General features: G+C 38.0%; 1 protein-coding gene across 1 annotated transcript; it reads right to left on the bottom strand.

Annotated features, from left to right (window-relative positions):
• Nucleotides 930-16615, bottom strand: WASHC3 (WASH complex subunit 3). Its single transcript, XM_021387536.1, has 7 exons — nt 16460-16615; nt 15213-15311; nt 12975-13040; nt 11706-11834; nt 10766-10873; nt 5860-5924; nt 930-2565 (listed from the first exon to the last, which is right to left on the bottom strand). Exons 1-7 carry the CDS (start codon nt 16508-16510, stop codon nt 2481-2483), a joined length of 603 nt encoding a protein of 200 aa, XP_021243211.1. The 5' UTR covers nt 16511-16615; the 3' UTR covers nt 930-2480.

The following is a 17364-nucleotide window of genomic DNA, read 5'->3' as shown; positions in this document are numbered from 1 at the left end:
TTCCCTGCTTATAGTATTTAGCTTGTGGTCAAGGATTTTCCAACTTTCTGGGCTAGCACCAGCTCACTAGAAAACTGCTGTAGATCAAGGGGGATAGCACAGCTGACATAATACAGTCCCAAACCAACCTTCCTCTACTGAACAGACTCTTGTGTCAGCATGTGCCCTATGCTGAAACATCTCAGATTGAACTTGGCTACAACCTAAGTGCACAGGGATGTGATTAGCAGCTGATGCTAATGGAAAGAGGAGTTTAATGTGTTCAGAGGGTCCAAAGGCAGTGGAAGAAACATGGCTGCTAATGCACTGAAGGTAAAAGAGAAGGTTTTATCTTTTTCACTCTCTTTCCCCACAGTTCAATCATTTGGATTTTTACTGTAATGTGTACCATCACCTACACAGAAGAGACAACAATGTGGCAACATTTTTCTTCAGGTTTCCAAAAGTCTATTAAGATCAAACTGTGCCAAATAATAAAGCTAGCCTGCAAAAAAAAACAACTTAAGCGACTGAATTCAGTACACTTATATGAACAAAATTACTGTTTAGTGACAAATATATGCATATGTAACAACTGATGAATCCTCTCTCATTATAAAAATGGACTGTATGTTAGGGGCTTCTTACACTCCACTTAAAATGTAACAGTAGTGTTGTAAAAAACAACCTATCTTGTTTTCTTCAGACCAAAATTACTTCACAGAAAAAGCTTCTTCAAAATGATAAACAAAATGGTAAGTCAGGTTCAGTTTTCCTCTAGTCAGAGTGCTAACATAGCTTAGGTAAAACTCCAAACTCCTCAAAACTCCTGCCAGCAGATTGTCACAACTTCAGCATAGCTGGCTATGGAGAAACATGAATTAAAGGGACTCCAGAAGAATTTTCACAATTTTGTTTAAAACACACAAGAGGAAACTAGCACTACAACGCTGGTTTACAAAAACATTGCTTTTATTATACAGATCACTTAAATGAGCTTTCAAATATAGATTTCAAAAAGTTTTAATATATTTCTGAAATAACATTATAACATATACTTCTGAAATATTTATTGCTAATATGTTAACATTTGTCAAGTTTTGCCAAGTGTTAGCTATTGAATATTTTTGTGTTCAATAATAATTAACTCATCACTGAAACCACCTCTAGACATTGTCTAGTGCCTATATACTTTCCTCCAAGGGATTCAGATTATATTCTGATTTACAGGCTATGAAGAGCTTGAATACATCTGCTTGACTCAAATGGGAGCCATGCTTAAGTTACAGGAAAAAAAAAATCAGCTAGCCTATTGAAGTGACACAAATAACTAAGAGAGGAGATAGTGACTCAGCCATAAAGGCTAACAAATTTACACACTTAGAGATTCAATTTTAGTATTTTCTTGGTCTTGGGAAGAATGTGAAATACCAGAAAGTGACTGATTGCCTGGCCCACACTATTCCGCTATAATCACAATAGTCTGGGGACTTCAAATAGATTTTGAAGAATTTAATGTGGAACAAATTATATTAAAGAAGATTCTTTAATGAAATGTCATTTTTGACTCATGCAGTAGATTAAGTGCTTTGGAGGGAAGTCTTCAGGGCCAGTCTCGCTCCAAGTTGATTTCTTCATATTGTTACCCAATGCATCCTCAAACGGTAGCAAGGTAGTTTTACCATAATATAAACTGAATTTTGACTTCTTTGCTGAAAATATCAGCCAGGGCACCAACGTAGAGATGATTTTCTATCCTAGGTGAACCGCATAGCAACAACTTCTTTCCAACAAGCCAACAGCTGTCATAAAATGTTTTTTATTGACCAGTGTGACAATGAACAAGAAGTGAGAATCTGGTATTCTGTTAACAGTGTCTCGGTCACCTGCTTCTCCCAGTGTCATTTAAAAAAACACCTTGCAGTATCTGTAGTTTCCTACACCACTGTAACCTGAATTTCATAAATAATTACTCTAAAGAGCAGGAATTTATTTAATGGCTTTGCATAACCTCTACCATGAAATTAAATAGCAGTATATACTTTATAAATAGGTATTTTAAATGCGTAGCCGAGGTTATAAGTTTACACATAAATTTTGATAAGTTACTTTAGCTGAATGCTGTGGGACAGAAGGCAACTTAGATTAGAAGTCTTACACAGAAACCCAAGAATGAACAGAATGCAGTCTTACAGACCTGGAGGTTTAAAGGAGTGGAATTTTTGAGTTTTTTTAGGTTACTCCAGAAGAATCAGAAAGAATCTGAAATAACAAAGGACAAACATCACAAGGATATCGTAATCAATTTTCATGATGGAAAGGTTCAGGTCGAACACGTTGCCTGTCCAAACATCTTGGGAGAGAACACAGAAGATCTTAGTGCTAAGAAGAGCTGTCAGATAAATCACGTCACCCATATGAAGCAAGCAAAATCATTATTTGCAAAAGCTCCAAACACATTAGCACTTAATGGAGGTTTCCAAAGGCTGAAATCAGTCTCTTTAATCACTAAAAGAAGATTCACTATCAGAACTGCCTTCTGCATTCCCATCATCTCCCCAAGCAGGCACTGGGGCATCTGGAGTCCTGCAGGCAAGAAGAAGGGTTTATGCTGTAAATCCTAGAAGGTGATTGAGAACACAAGTAACTCAGTAGGCCATGCCTTTTACTATATTTACATGCAATTTATATCCACAGCACTTAACGCATTAATTGTTATGCTTTACAAACGCACACTTTATTGGTGTCACTTCACCTAGAACTGAAAGATAAGTACTAGAAACTGTAACTCACTGGACATCAAAATTCTGTAGACATCAGTTTGAATGCACACCTCCAAGGTTATTGGAAATTATGATAGATCACTAAGAAGCAGCAAACACTTGAAGAGAGTTGAAAGCAGGCAATACTGATTAATTCTTTTTTTTTTTTAATCAGAAGTCGTAGGGCTGAAAGGAACATGCTGTACACCATTAAGCAGTGTAAATAGTACACGAAAAAAATAAGACAGGAAATGAACAATATTGTATCCAACTAAAACTGCAGGGATAATTTAGTGAAGCAAAGAATTACTCAGAGTGGAATTTGGCTAGAACACTGGGTTAAATTTGACATGCAAGAGCAGCTATGGGATTTTTATTGACTATGAATGATCAGACTTCTAGTATTTAGTTTTGAGGAGAATATTTAAGATGGATCTCAATATCGTGTCAAAACATTTGCTGGGGGAATCTACTGGGAATGAGGGACAGAGAAGCAAGTCATCTAGAGAACAACCGGCGCTACTGACCACAGGTGCTAGTTCTCCCTGGAGACTCCCTTCTATGTAATGAGTTTGACAATACAAGCAAGATTGACCCTGGTAAATTCTGAAACCAGGGTACAAAGTATACATGCATCTATACTTGGGAAAGAGGAAGGAATGATCTTCACAGAAAAATAGCTTCTTATAGTTAAATGCTCTTTTTGATAAAACACTAAGTTTCAAAGTAAGGTAATAATTGTACTGTTTTTCCTGTTGTTATTTATCTCTGAGTTGCCACTCTGCATCATGCCAGAGAATTTCTTACCCAACTTCAACTGTTTATTGTAACATCTCTGTTGAAATCCCCAAGGTACATTTAAAGTGTTTATAAGCATTCTGGGGCAAAAGTAAGAAGTGCATTAAAGAACTGTAAGAGAGCCTTCGTCCACCCCCGTGCACACCTCCAAAATAAATTAAGAAAGGGCTTTCTCGCATGCAAATACCACTTCACAATATTATTCCTTGTTGCCACGGTAATGACAAAACAGAAGAGCTGTGCAAAGACATGTGATCTGGAGAGAGCAGTGCAAAAACTCTCCTCTAGTGAGGAAAGGAAGATGGCAATGAATCCCTTTACTTCAGGAGAGCGGGACAAAATCTCCTGGAATTGTAGACAAGCAAGAGAAAAAGGGTAAGACACAAAAGTTAAAAATTAGATAAACTAGCTTAATAAACTAGGCAGTTTTCAAAAAAAAAAAAGCTTGTAGAAAGCTGAGAAAGGAGCGGTAACAGAAGTAGAGGTAAAACAGCCAAAGGAAGAGACCATAAACATCTCATTATTAGAGTCAGCCTCTCTGCAGCCACAGAAAAAAAACACACACAGTCACCAACAGGCAGCTGGGATGGTCTGTAGTGACTCAGCATACAGCAATATGTAACTGTTCCTAAATTTCATTGAGACAGAGCAAACAGGCCTGAGTCATCTGAAGACCCAAGTAATGTGGTGTGAATGGTAAGACTTACATAAAAAAAAAAAAAGTATGATACTGGGACAAGAAACCAAGAAGACTAAAAAAAAAGAAGAAAGTTTGCCTATGGTTTCTTAAGATACGCTAAAAAAAATATAAAAAATTGAGTAATACCAGTTATTTTATATATATATATATACACATACATGAACATGCACACAGGAAGCACTAGTCACCTTGCAAAAAATAATTAGCTTTCCTTAACTAAGTAGATAGGCAGTAAAATTTTCAAATCATTAACAAAGACAATCTGCCTGAACTTCAGTATTTCAAAGAATCCTTGAAGATGGACTGAGACCAAACCCCAATCATATTCTGCGAGCCTCAAGTCACAGTAATAACATTTCTGTCTTAACTCCATCTTAATCCAAACCAAATCCAAAAGCAGATACTTAAAAAAAGCTGATTTTTTTCTTTTCCTTTTTTTTTTTTAATCTACTATTAAAATCCATCAACAAATAGCATTTACATAAAAGTATGAACCAGGAATACAGAGTAAGAAACAGAATAGATTTAACAAACATACAGTAAACCCATATTTGATAATTCTTTCTCAGACTTGCACAGATTCTTACTTGCATTCTCATTTCTCGTTTGATCAGTAAAAACATCAAATGAGGAATAACTACTTTAGGCTTATTCAGACACCATGAAGCAGTTGGGAGATAAAATGACTCAACACTTGACAATAACTCCAGTTTCCCAGCATTTTTATTCTAGTAAACACACTGTAAAAAGGCTTCACCAAAAGGAAAAGAGGACTTTTATAATACATTGGCAGTTTCTGCAGAGGATGCAAGTACTTCAAATAGTTTGGTGGCTGCAGCATAAGAATGAAACTTAATGTTTAGCACTTCATCATACTCAGTTGAATACACTTTGCGAAACAGTGCAATAAAACTAAACTACATCTCAAAATGTAATATTCTAAAATCCATGCTTTGGACAAATTAGTACTGAAAATGATTATCTGTTCTTAGAAGTCCTTACATTAGGTTGGCTCAATCAACAGTTACAACGTTGAAATGTTGACTTCAACTTACTCTGCCTATGCTAAGGTTGTACACTGTATCAGTACACTCTACTGAGGGAATCTGGAAATAAACGTGTTACTCCTCATGCGTAAACCAAAATAAAATAGAGCTTGTTATTACTCTACAGTGATGACATCTGGCTACCAAAGTGATGGAATAACATTTCTGGGACAAATCTCATACTGAAAGCAGTGCAGTCAAAATGGCAACTGACATATTATTTGATTCCCTATAGCTAGATGCACACTGTCAGACGTTACCTTGTCACTGCTATATCCTTTTCATTGAACCTGCGCTTGGCTTGGAAGAAGTGATTCCACTTCCTCTCAAGTTTGATGGGTAATGTTCTGCAGCTTTCTGTTTGGGAGGGTGCAATATCTGCCCACTTACATTCCAAGCTCTGCATTTCTTGGGTCATGCCTTGGACTAGACAATACTGAAAAGATAGCTCATACTTCAGATCGCATCCTTCATCCTATGGTGCTGATGGCCCTCCTCAGACCATCTTTTTTCAACAAATGGCTCCAATCTAGGCCTCCTGAAAGTTACAATTTGGAAAGGAAACATTACTTACTCAAGAAGATCTGGATTTAGCCCCTCAGAAATCATTTTGTTTCGTATGGCCATAACAGGAACACCCTGTACAGGAGGAGAAGTATAATATAAACCTACTGGACACGAGCAGGTGAACTCCACAGCTTCTTTTGGAGTCATTTTCAGATAAATTTATGCATAATCACACAATGAACAAGAACATGGATTGATAATCTCATTTGCCATCAGTATGAATCTAGAAGGGAGTAATGACTGAGATCAAAGCCTCTTTTCATTCTTATCTTTATAGCAAAATGTCTCAAAAAAGTCAAGGGAAGGGAATCAGCAAAGGACAGATTTATTCGCAATTCATGCAGATAAACTCAGTATGATGAAGTTATATATCTGGATTAGAATGTCAAGAAAGTACAACTTAGCACAAAGATGAAAGAACTCAAGACACTCAAGGCACAGCTTCAGTGGAAAATGTATCTGCTTTTGTTCTGTAGAGGTATCTTATGGCACTGCTAAAAATTGGAAAGGTCTTTGCAAAGCATGCAGGAAAAAGGCAAACTGGACTTGAGAACAGAAGCACAATTTAAAAGTGAATCCTCTGAATACAAGTACTTGTAAAGGCAGGGTTGAATCTTCTATGATGTGCAGACAGATTTCAGCCAGCTAAAAAAAAATTATTTTCACTCTATGTCCTTCCACAGCTTCTACACTTTTTTATTCAGCCCCTCATCTTAGACTTCATGCTGAAGAACACTTTGACCCACGTAGTCTTACAAGATGCATTCCTACAAACTGCTCCTGTGCTTCCACTAGAGTTGCTCAAAGAAAATTTATTGCTTTGCCATCCTCTGTTGCAAATGAACAGAAACACCTGAACCACTGCATGCCAACAGAGGGGGGTGGTGGGAAAGAGAATTGAATCTCTGATCCCAAGGGGCAAAGCTACTAGTGGTCTAGGAAAGACAGGAGAGGCCTCAAAACCTAAATGAACGGTATCGCAGGATTCTTTTGGCACAGGACAAACGACCTTTGTCCAAAGTAAGTAAAATAATGATACAATAATGAACAGTGATGACTAATGTTCCAGAGAAGCACATGGTACTAGTGACAGTTGCGGTAGCTAACCTGGCAAAGTGAGAGCTAAGCTAGTTGCATATACTTAGTAGTCTATTAGGAATATAAGCAAAAATCTGATTCAAACAGTTGTGAGATATTAGACTATGATACAGAACATCGCAGTAAATAACATCTAATGCACCTCACAAAGGGAAAAGCAGTTGAGTATTTTATGACTGTTTGTTTAAAGCATTCACTTATTCTTGGACACCAGGGATTTGGACACCACACACTATATTTTATTAGTAAATGTTTTTTTTTCCCCAAGATAGGATGCTCTTAGGGTCCTTCACCAGCACTGAACTGTTTATGAATCAGTTCAAGCCAACTGAAAACAAGATACTCTTATTTGCTCTCAATGAAAGGGAGCTTAGTATATGAAATTCTAACAGTGGAGTGGAAACTGTTACGTCTTTATGTCCTCATTTGGAGAAGTGTATTTTTCCAAAATTGTATGCATAGACATATGCAAGAATCATTTTAACACATAAAATCTATTATCTGATAAAGATATAAATATATTTTTAAATCAGTATATCAAGCACTAGATTTATAAACTAGCAAGTTTGCTTTGGAGCTACTGCGGAAGGCATTTAATGTCACAGATACTGGAGAAGTCTATTCAGTACTTGCAGATTCATAACTTAAAGACTTTGTAAAACACATTCCCTTAAACAGCTGTAAAAGAAATAGATTTTGTACTCATTATGAAATAGAGGAATTCATGCAATACTAACCAGCTTTCTCACTGCTGTACAGTCAGAAGCACTGTGATCGTTCATACACTAGCACAGGCTAACTCATTATTTTAATACTGTTCTTGTGAGAATTCACAGCCATCTTAACTTCTTAAACATCTTTCAAGCATCTTCTGCTGATAAACAGGAACTCCTACATTCCCCAAATAACATTTTTCCCTATAGGTAATTCTGCCCTATTAAGTTTTTTTAACATCTGTAGTCCCAGAATAGTCCAAATAAAAATTTAAATTTAATCTGAAAGACAATACATTTGAAGATTGGAAAAAAATTTCAGTACCTTCACATATCACATTTACCAAAATTTATCATAAGCTTAATCAAAATACCCCTGAATGCTGTATAACTTTTCCATCAAGGGAGAAAAAATGAGTTTGTATCTATATCTGTTTATAATACAGTTAGGGTACAACAATTACTTTATCCTTCATATTTTCTTAAGTTTTACACTGGAAAATCAGAGTCTAATACCGCTGCATACTAAAATAAAACAGGCAATTGTTTTAAATCTAAACATTAACTATAAACTACAATTACACTGAGTATAGACTTCAACTTAAATGGCACACATGTACTTTTCTAACATGAGCCGACACTGAAGTCCCATCCCAGTCTCTGTCCAATTACGGTTTGACAGTCTAAATGCAACACATTACACCCCAGCCCTACGCCCAGGCTGGTCCTGTGGCTTGAGAAGTGTGCAGCTCCTGGGGAAGCCACAGCGCAAGTAGCAATCTCATTGCAAAAGAGGTTTTGGTTCTCCACAGTGCAAAAAGAGGTTAAATATCATTACTGCTGGCATCTACTTAGGATCAGTGTAGCATTCAAATTCAGTTTTTATTTCAGTTATTCAAAGCAAGAATCAATCTATGTTAGGCCAATCAGTATCCTGGCCTCTACACAGTCACATTTGGTGTTTAGAATCCAGTAGAAGTACATTTACTTTAAACATACTGTGTATCCGAAGTCCGAGACTGCTCCTCTCACTCTGTCAATACAAGAATTCTGAACATCTACTGCAGCAAACATGATACTGCTTTTGTAACGTTTGCTTGAATATTACCGCTGTGCATTTAAGAAAAAAAACTGCACTCCATCAAAATGAGTTTGTTACAGTTCCACAAAACAGCTATCCTCAGCGCAAAAGAAATATCACTTCCAGCGCTAATTCTCCAATACTACAAATATTGTGGGCCATAAATAAGCGATCAGTTCAAATAAATCTTCAGCTAGAAACTTAATTTGAGCAAATAAATGGCACTAACTGAAATACTTGACTGGGCGAGAAGACTAGGTTGGCAAATACAGAAACACACATTAATACGTAGTATGTTAGCTTGACTTTCCTACCACGCTGTTTACAACTGGCAGAAGAGTCACCAGGAACTGCCAGGACAAAGGATAAATGTGGAAAGTGAGATCTGACTCCTCCAGCAGCCACCAAAAAAAAGTCAAAGTAATTAGACCATCCAGCACTTTCACATCCACTTTGAAATCTGGCACGAAATCAATACACTAACAAAGTATTCCGCCCTTTGCCACTATCCCACTGCTTGGCTTTCCAAATGATTTGTAATAAGCCAATTTGTGATTCAAATGAAAACTAAGCTCTGGAACATCATCCAAAGTACTAAGCACACCAACTGTAATAATTACTCTGAAGAGGGAACAAAACCATGCAGTTAGTTTTCACATAAGCAACATTTTACTATACCATGAGTTAGTAATGTTTTCCAGGGTTATCATATATATTTTAGAGGAAAATTTCCAGTGATTGCTGGAAAATAAAGACAGATCTCCTTTGTTTGTTTCCAATGCTGTTTTTAGTTTTGTGGATGTGAAAAAAAAAAGAGCTCTTAAAAAAAAAAAAAGTCACAAGGAATCTCCTACCAATCTCTTCACTGCTTCATTTTCATGAATGTAAATACTGAGATTATACTCATTTTATATTTATCCATGGAAAAACAGAAAGATGAAGAGGGAAACAAAACATGCATCATGAATAGCAGGGAACTGAAGTGCAAGTAGTTAGTTAAACAATTCTTCTACCTCTATTTTGAGCCTTACAGGAATAATAAACACTCCTGCTATGGAGTATACTGGCAAAGCTTTGTTTTGTACCCTACAGCAAATAGAAGCTGCAAGCATGTCTGTGTGCAGGGAATGACACCAATTTTGCCTGAGTAACTACACTTTCTGTGGAATCTTCTATAACTCCAAACTAATATTACTCTGCATTTACACATCTTCACACCCTCAGTTCACAACTATATTGGCAGAATTTTGTAGAAAGTACTTATCTGTGGCTGCCTGCAGGAATACATTACATCAAATCATTTCTTAGAGAAGACATGTTAGAAATATGCAGTTAAGCTTCGAAAGTAATGCCTCCTATTTATTTTCATGGAATTGATAAATACAAAGGACACAATAACACTATTTGACTGAGAAAATTCTCAGCTACAAAACGCTATTTTTCAACACAGTCACCACCATTAGCTGTGCATTTTTCACCAGCAATGAACAAGAGCCTGCATGCTGTGCTCATAAAAATCTACATGGCTGTCCAGAACATGACTTGTCCTTCACATCACTGTTACCACTGCTGAAATGCACCACTCACTGCCTCACTGGACTCACATCCACTGCTTGGTCTCCATAAACATTCACCTAGTGAAATTGAATTGATGAATGTCAACGGGTGCCATTTTTCCACACAGAGGAATTCAATTACACATTTTTGCTTCATACACACTTTAGTGTCAGGCACCATTTTGTCAGACTGCCCCTCTGCTGCCATCTGTTGCACAGCAACAGAATGTAACAGAATATTAGTGGGAGGGTTCAAACTCTACTGCCATACCACCAACATCCACCTGTGACATTGTGTGACAGTATTATATAATAGGAGGCATTACTTTCAGAGCAGTCCTTGTATGTTATTTTAGCTTAAGATTATTGATGTAATATATGCCTTCTACGTTCACTTAGAGTTGTGTTTGAGGCTTCACCTAAAAATAACTGACTACCCAAAGAATGATATCACAACTGACTTACCACTTGTACCATTTTGAGATATCTGGCATATCTTGGGTCTTTGGCCACAGTTCTCATATTTTCTGTTACTATCTCTGTTTTCTGTAGTGCCTCTTCATGTTTATCATTCTGTTGTATACAAAGAAGATAAGACCTCAATGGTTAGGCATACAGACCAGAAGCATTGAGAGATTTATGCCCATGAAGTTTGAACCCAAAGAGTAAAGTGCAACTCTTCCTACATCACGATTATTCTGATGTATACTCACAGAATCACAGGGGTTGGAAGGGACCTCAAGAGATCATTGAATCCAACTCCCTAATGTTTTTAGCAACAATTAAAATTATTGTGCAACACATGGAAAAAAAAAAATCAACAGTCAAATCCATGATACATCCACGTAGCCTAAAACAGCCATTAACTGTATTTAATAAATAAAACAGAACTAATTTAAATGCTTACTTTATAAGAAAGATTTTGTTAAGTTCATATTTATTATATTATATTTATCTCCTGTAGTGGTCCAATGCATTTTGTCCTCACTGTAATAACCTCTATTTAAAAAGTATGCTAGAAACTTCAAGTTGACCTGAAAGCTCACATCCTAGAAGATGAGAAAAGAACTGGAATTATGTGAGTTGAGCTGCTCCTTTCATTCATGACCTTTCCAATCTCTGATGTAATTCATGTTTATATTTTAGTGTGACTGACTAAAGAGGTTGAAATCATTTACTATTAGATTTGAGTTAGCTCTAGTTATTTAAGCCACATATTTAAGAAAGGGTATGCCCTTGTTTTAGAAGTCAGCTTCATTAATGAAAAATGTAACTTTAGATCTTTACAGTTGGCTTGACTGCCCGCTTTAAGTAAACTTGCTTCTTCCATTTGCTTTAAATGAGATTAGAAACTTGATATGGAGAAGTATATTCCTTCAGTACACTATTTATCTTCATTACTTACTCCACATTGAGGTGATACAGCTGCCTGCTGATCCGTAGTAGCTGGTGCCATCGGACTATTTGTAGCACCATTCAGATTTGCACTGGACACTTCAAATTTGACATCTTCTAAGCCAGGAATAGAGGATAACTGATTGGACAAAACATGATCAAAACAAGCCATGAGCATATTGTAAGTCTACACACATAGAAGAAAGTCTGCAGTATGCTGCTTACCACATATTCCACAGGTGAGTTTCACAGTAAGAAAATTGTAACATTTTATCACCAGTTTTGGTACTTCAATTGCACCTCCCCCTCCCCCCCCCCCCCCCCAAAAAAAAAAAAAAGAAAGAAAGAAAGAAAGAAAAAGGGACAGGAAAGGTTTCAGCACCTTCCCAGCATTTTGCTACTCCATGTATCAACCACATAAAAGCTGTATCACCTTCTCTGCTATTTCTTCCACAAGTGAAAGACAAGAACAACACCAATACTTAACAACGGATCAACTAATTACAGATTTTGTAATTTTCTCTATGTCTTTTTATAAAGAAAATGCTGAAAGCAGGTATTAAATACGCCAGATACCTACCTGAAGGAAATGCTATTTAACATGATTATGAAGAATTCTCCATAAGTTATTAATACTGATCATTCCTCAGTATTTTGAAACAAAAGCTAGCTATGAGAGTAGTATGAAATTGCAATATCTCTTCACAAAGATCTTAATGAATGGTTTGAAAATGTTCTATCCCTTCCCTCAGGAAAGCCAATAGAAATTGCTTCCATCATTAATGAAATAATTGTTTAAAGTTTCAGGTTTTTTTTCTTGTAGGTAATTAAAGGATAATACATGACTATTGGTTATATCCTTACTTCATCTCATCTAAAGAACAGACAGATCTGAATTAGTTTAAAGCTATCTGAGGCCACAGAAAAACAAACTTTGCTATAAAAACAACACAAGTAACTGCCACACATGAACTACAGTTCAGCTCCCCTTCCATGATCCAAACGTTCCTCTCAAGCTCTGTATCCTTAAGAAGGACAAAACCAACATTTCCACTATATACTGCCTGTTCCCTTCTTCCTTATCTACTATATATTCAAATGTTACATACTATAAGCAGCAAGGCATGCAAAAAGAGAATTTGCCACGTAAGCATTTTGTATTAGCTTCCTACAATCATTACGAAACCTCATTTGCTCAATTCAAACTAGCTTCCTTTTCTTAGCCACGTAACCTCAGAAGCTGTTGCTGTTTAAAGTTGCAGTCCACACACATACAAACCTTTGCATCCAAAATATTGAGTGTTGTTTCAATTTGCTGGATACGGAGAGAGAGCGCTGACAATTTCTAGAATAGAAAACAATTAAGATGTGAAAACACTCCCCTAGGCCACCTGTGAAGGTGCTCACAGGTGTTCACATAAAAGTGTTCACATCTAGCTAAATAAAATCTCTTTTGGTTTCAACCTGCAAAAGACAGTAGAGCATAAATGAGATAATGTACTATGAAATAAATGAAGCAACGCCATCATTCCTTTTTAGTACAGTAGCTAGAGTGGTTCAAATTGTAACTAATATTAATACACATTATATGACAGACAAATGAAGACAGATTATATACAAATGGCAGCCAAAGTAAACAGGGTATTACTTTGGGCAACCAGAGACTAATGGCAGACACACTGTACTCCCACAGTTGACCGAAATAACTTTCTTCAAAGCTTTTTCCAATGTGAAAGAAGAAAAGATGTGATGTGTGCATATGTAACTGAGCGCATACAAATAGAAATATCTGATAAAGAATACAGCAGGTGAGTGAAAGTCTTAGATAGTCACAGTGAATCTGAAGTAACCAGAAAGTTTATATTCCCCAGGTGTACCTCAATAAAATTTTGATATATTTTTCTTACAAACAACTTAAGTTTTTCTAAATTACTCTATAAGCACGGTCACTCTTTCAGCTAATTGTTACCATACTCCACCAGACCAGTCCAAGTGAAGCTGGCTTAGCATGCAGGCTGGCAGATATGTACCACTCTGACAGCTCTCTGGCACATGGGCAAGATTCTGCCTGGCTCTTAAGCAGAGCTTTAACACCCTAAGAAAATGGCAGTTCTGCCAATATGCTGGAGAAGTAAAAAGTGACAAGAGTTAGGCTTTTTGGATAGTATGCTGACTTGTTTACAGATGGCTCTTTGTTCACAAAGAGAAGTCAGCTGCCTTGAAAGGAGCTATACACTCTAATCAGCGGGGGAAAGGGGGGGAAGATACACAAAAGACAGTTATAAAACTTGACAGATCAGCTTGACTAGACAAGAATTTAGAGGTAGGATGGTGGCAGCCACAGTTCTGAATTTCCTGGCTTCTACTGATTTACAATGGGACCATTTACATTAAAAACACTTCTGTACTTCATAAAAGCAAAATTCAAGTTTGTACAGTAACCAGTTAGTCTCTTCAGCAACAACACAATTAGGTTAACTAATAACTGTTTTACTAACTAGATTTCAAAGCGCTGCTCCATGCTCAAGACAGCTTTATATAAATGCACTCCGACTTTTCAGTGCCTATACAATAAGTAGTATTGAGATGACATGACAATTCAGTTCCAGACAATTGATAACATCACCAGGCAGTGACAGTAACCCAGATATCAAGTGAAGAAAATCCAGAATTTTTAATTTTTTTTTTTAAATTCTGAAAATCCATATGTTGTTGTGGTAGTCAAAATTTATACTTGTCAAGAGTCCAGCTCTAACCTTTACTAATAAAAGAATTTCTCACGTTACATTGCCTACTCTAACTGGATCTGACAATCACTGTGAGCTAGGACTGTATAGTGGCTTTTGTTGACTAACATGGTACACAGTCACAAAAAAAACCCATTAATGACAGAAAGGTAAAGTTTATAGCCACATCAGAAAACATCATTTCTACATGGGAAGAAGCATTCTCCTCCTGTTCTGTGGAGAATTCTAGTCCCATTTCCATTGACATTAAATTCAAGACAAAAACTTATTACTGATTTTTAAGAACTACTGTTTTTTTCACAAAACACAAACATCAACTCACTGATGTTCCAGACAGTTGCCAAAAATGTCCCTTTTTCACATCATAAATTGTTTGCCTTCAGAGATTTGCATATGACCCTTTAAAAGTAAAGGCAGAGAAATCTGAAAGCAACTTTTGATGCACTGCCCTACAACACAGATGAGGGGGACCGTGACTGTCAAAATGCTTTCAGCACCATAGACACAGGGCAGCCTGTTTCCAACACAAGACCATACTGGTAGATGGAGGCTCTCAGAAAAGGAATCAATGTATCAAAGTTTAAAAGCTATGCGAAATGGTGGATACCTTGGGGAAAAAAAATCTTAATAACCCATTAAAGATGAGCAGAGAGCAGACTAAATTCTAAAACTACTGATAAGAATGCAGCAAAAACAATGAAGTGAATGGTTCTCATTTCCAGGAATCTTTCCCATCGAATTAAGTGAGGGATGGAAAATAGCAGGCGTACCTCTTCACAAACAGTAGAGAAGCGATTCAGAAACTGCACTGTGTGAACCACAAATTGGTTTAGAAATGCTACAGTTCTTTTCTGCTGAATAGCAGGAACCTGCAATAAACAATACAAGAGACAATTCATAGGTGTTAATCTTCGTGTTTGGACTGAAACATGTATTAAAAAATGCAAAAAAATTAGGAAAAAATATTTAGAGATCAGGCGTGCTTGATCTCTAAACAAAATCTACGTAGCATACATGAGGATTGCTCCAAAAGTAATGACTCCCACGTTATTATATTCGACCATGACATCAGAGGCAGGTGGTGGTGGTACGGCAGCAGAGGCTGAACCTTCACACCAATACTCTGTTACATTTAGTTGCTGTGCGACGTTGTTTCTACAAGGAAAAAATGTTTTCATTCATGGAGGCTTGCTGAATGTTTCTGGAGACCGAACAGAGGATGTGAGCACCGTGAGGCAACGTGTGGTGCGTTTCAGCAGTGTTGAAAGCAGCAGTGGGTCACCTCTGCCGGTGCAGATTGTTACAAGCACAGCATGCAGGCTGTTTTTTATTGCCGGTGAAAAGGCGTAGCTAATGGGTGTGACTGTCGAAAGATTGTGTTTTGTAGCTGAGAATTTACCAAACAGCATTACTGTGCTCATTGTATTTGTTGTAGTTTCCATGGAAATAAATAGGAGGCACTACTTTCAGAGCAACCCAGGTGAAAATCCTTTTCCACTAACAACACTTGAACAGTGGCAGGATGCAGGGAAAAAAAAAAAAGAGTTACATCCAAATGAAGGAATGTTATCTCATTTAAAGAACGCTTTTAGAGGAAACGGTGAACTCTCCTGAAAGCTAATGTTAGGAAATAAAAAAAGAGGGCAAATCAGAACAGTGAACTCTCCTGAAAGCTAATGTTAGGAAATAAAAAAAGAGGGCAAATCAGAACAGTGAACTCTCCTGAAAGCTAATGTTAGGAAATAAAAAAAGAGGGCAAATCAGAACAGTGAACTCTCCTGAAAGCTAATGTTAGGAAATAAAAAAAGAGGGCAAATCAGAACGGTTCCTTCTGACGCAGAAGAAGGAAAACAAATCCTCCACGTCAGATCTGACACGCGCATGGTCTTCAAACGAAAAGGCTGAATGTTACATGCGTTAGAGAAAAACCTTTGCAAGCAAATGCGCTGCACGTGAAGCAGCTCCGCTGGGGCCGACAGGGGCGAGGGATAGGGCGACGGGCGAGGCGCGGCCGTACCTTAGTGAGGTCGATGCCAGAGCCCACGATGGGCAACCCGTCCTCGTCCATGCCCGCGGGCCAACGCACTGCTCGCACCCCGGAAGCACCCCGGAAGCACCCCCACGTCCTCGTCACGGAAACAAAACCCTCTACCCACCCTCCAGGACGGGTCTGCTGGGTCTGCGCATGTGCGCTTCCCACGCGGTGCACCATGGGAAGTGTAGTTCGGGAGGAGGTGCGGCCTGCCGGCGCGTGCCGCGCTGCGTGTCCGTCGGCGCCGCTGCTCTGCGGCCCGGCGCTGCTGAAGCGTTAACGTAACGCTTCTCCCATTTCGGCGGTTTAACCACGGAATCGTTAAGGTCGTAAATGACCACTAAGATCATAGAGTGGAATAACAGAATCATAGAATGGTTTGGGTTGGAAGGGACCTTGAAGATCATCTAGTTCCAACTCCCTGCTATAGGCAGGGACACCTCCCTCCAGACCAGGTTGCTCAAAGCCCCATCCAGCCTGGCCTTAAATGCCTCCAGGGAGGGGACATCCACAGCCTCACTAGGCAACCTGTTCCAGTGTTTCGCCACCCTCACAGTAAATTATTTCTTCCTGATATCTAGTCTAAATCTGCCCTCTTCCAAGTTAAAACTATTGAAGTCCCCCATGAAAACCATGTTTTGTGAACGTGAAGCTGCTCCTATCTTCTTATAGGCCTCATCCACTCGGTCTTCCTGATTGGGCGGCCTGTAGCAGACTCCCACTATGATGTCTCCTTCCCCTGCCTTTCCTTTAACACATAAGCTCTCTGTCAGCTCCTCATCCATCCCGAGGTGGAACTCTGGACTCCAGCTGGTTGTTGCTGTAGAAGGCATCAGCCTCTCCCCTTCTCCTCTCTCTGTCTTTCCTAAAGAGTTTATACCCATCCATTC

This window comes from Numida meleagris, chromosome 1, assembly GCF_002078875.1.
Source record: "Numida meleagris isolate 19003 breed g44 Domestic line chromosome 1, NumMel1.0, whole genome shotgun sequence".
NCBI lineage: Eukaryota > Metazoa > Chordata > Aves > Galliformes > Numididae > Numida > Numida meleagris.
Note: the sequence above shows the minus strand (reverse complement) of the source record. Positions and strands in the feature narration are given on the sequence as shown.

Excerpts from the sequence above, each read along its gene's own strand:
- WASHC3 (XM_021387536.1), bottom strand. The coding sequence starts at position 16,510 with ATGGACGAGGACGGGTTGCCCATCGTGGGCTCTGGCATCGACCTCACT. Across the intron at positions 13,041-15,212 it reads TCTCTACTGTTTGTGAAGAG|AAATTGTCAGCGCTCTCTCT; the intron begins GTACGCCTGCTA and ends TTTCTATTCTAG. Across the intron at positions 10,874-11,705 it reads CTGTATCACCTCAATGTGGA|AATGATAAACATGAAGAGGC; the intron begins GTAAGTAATGAA and ends TGTATACAACAG.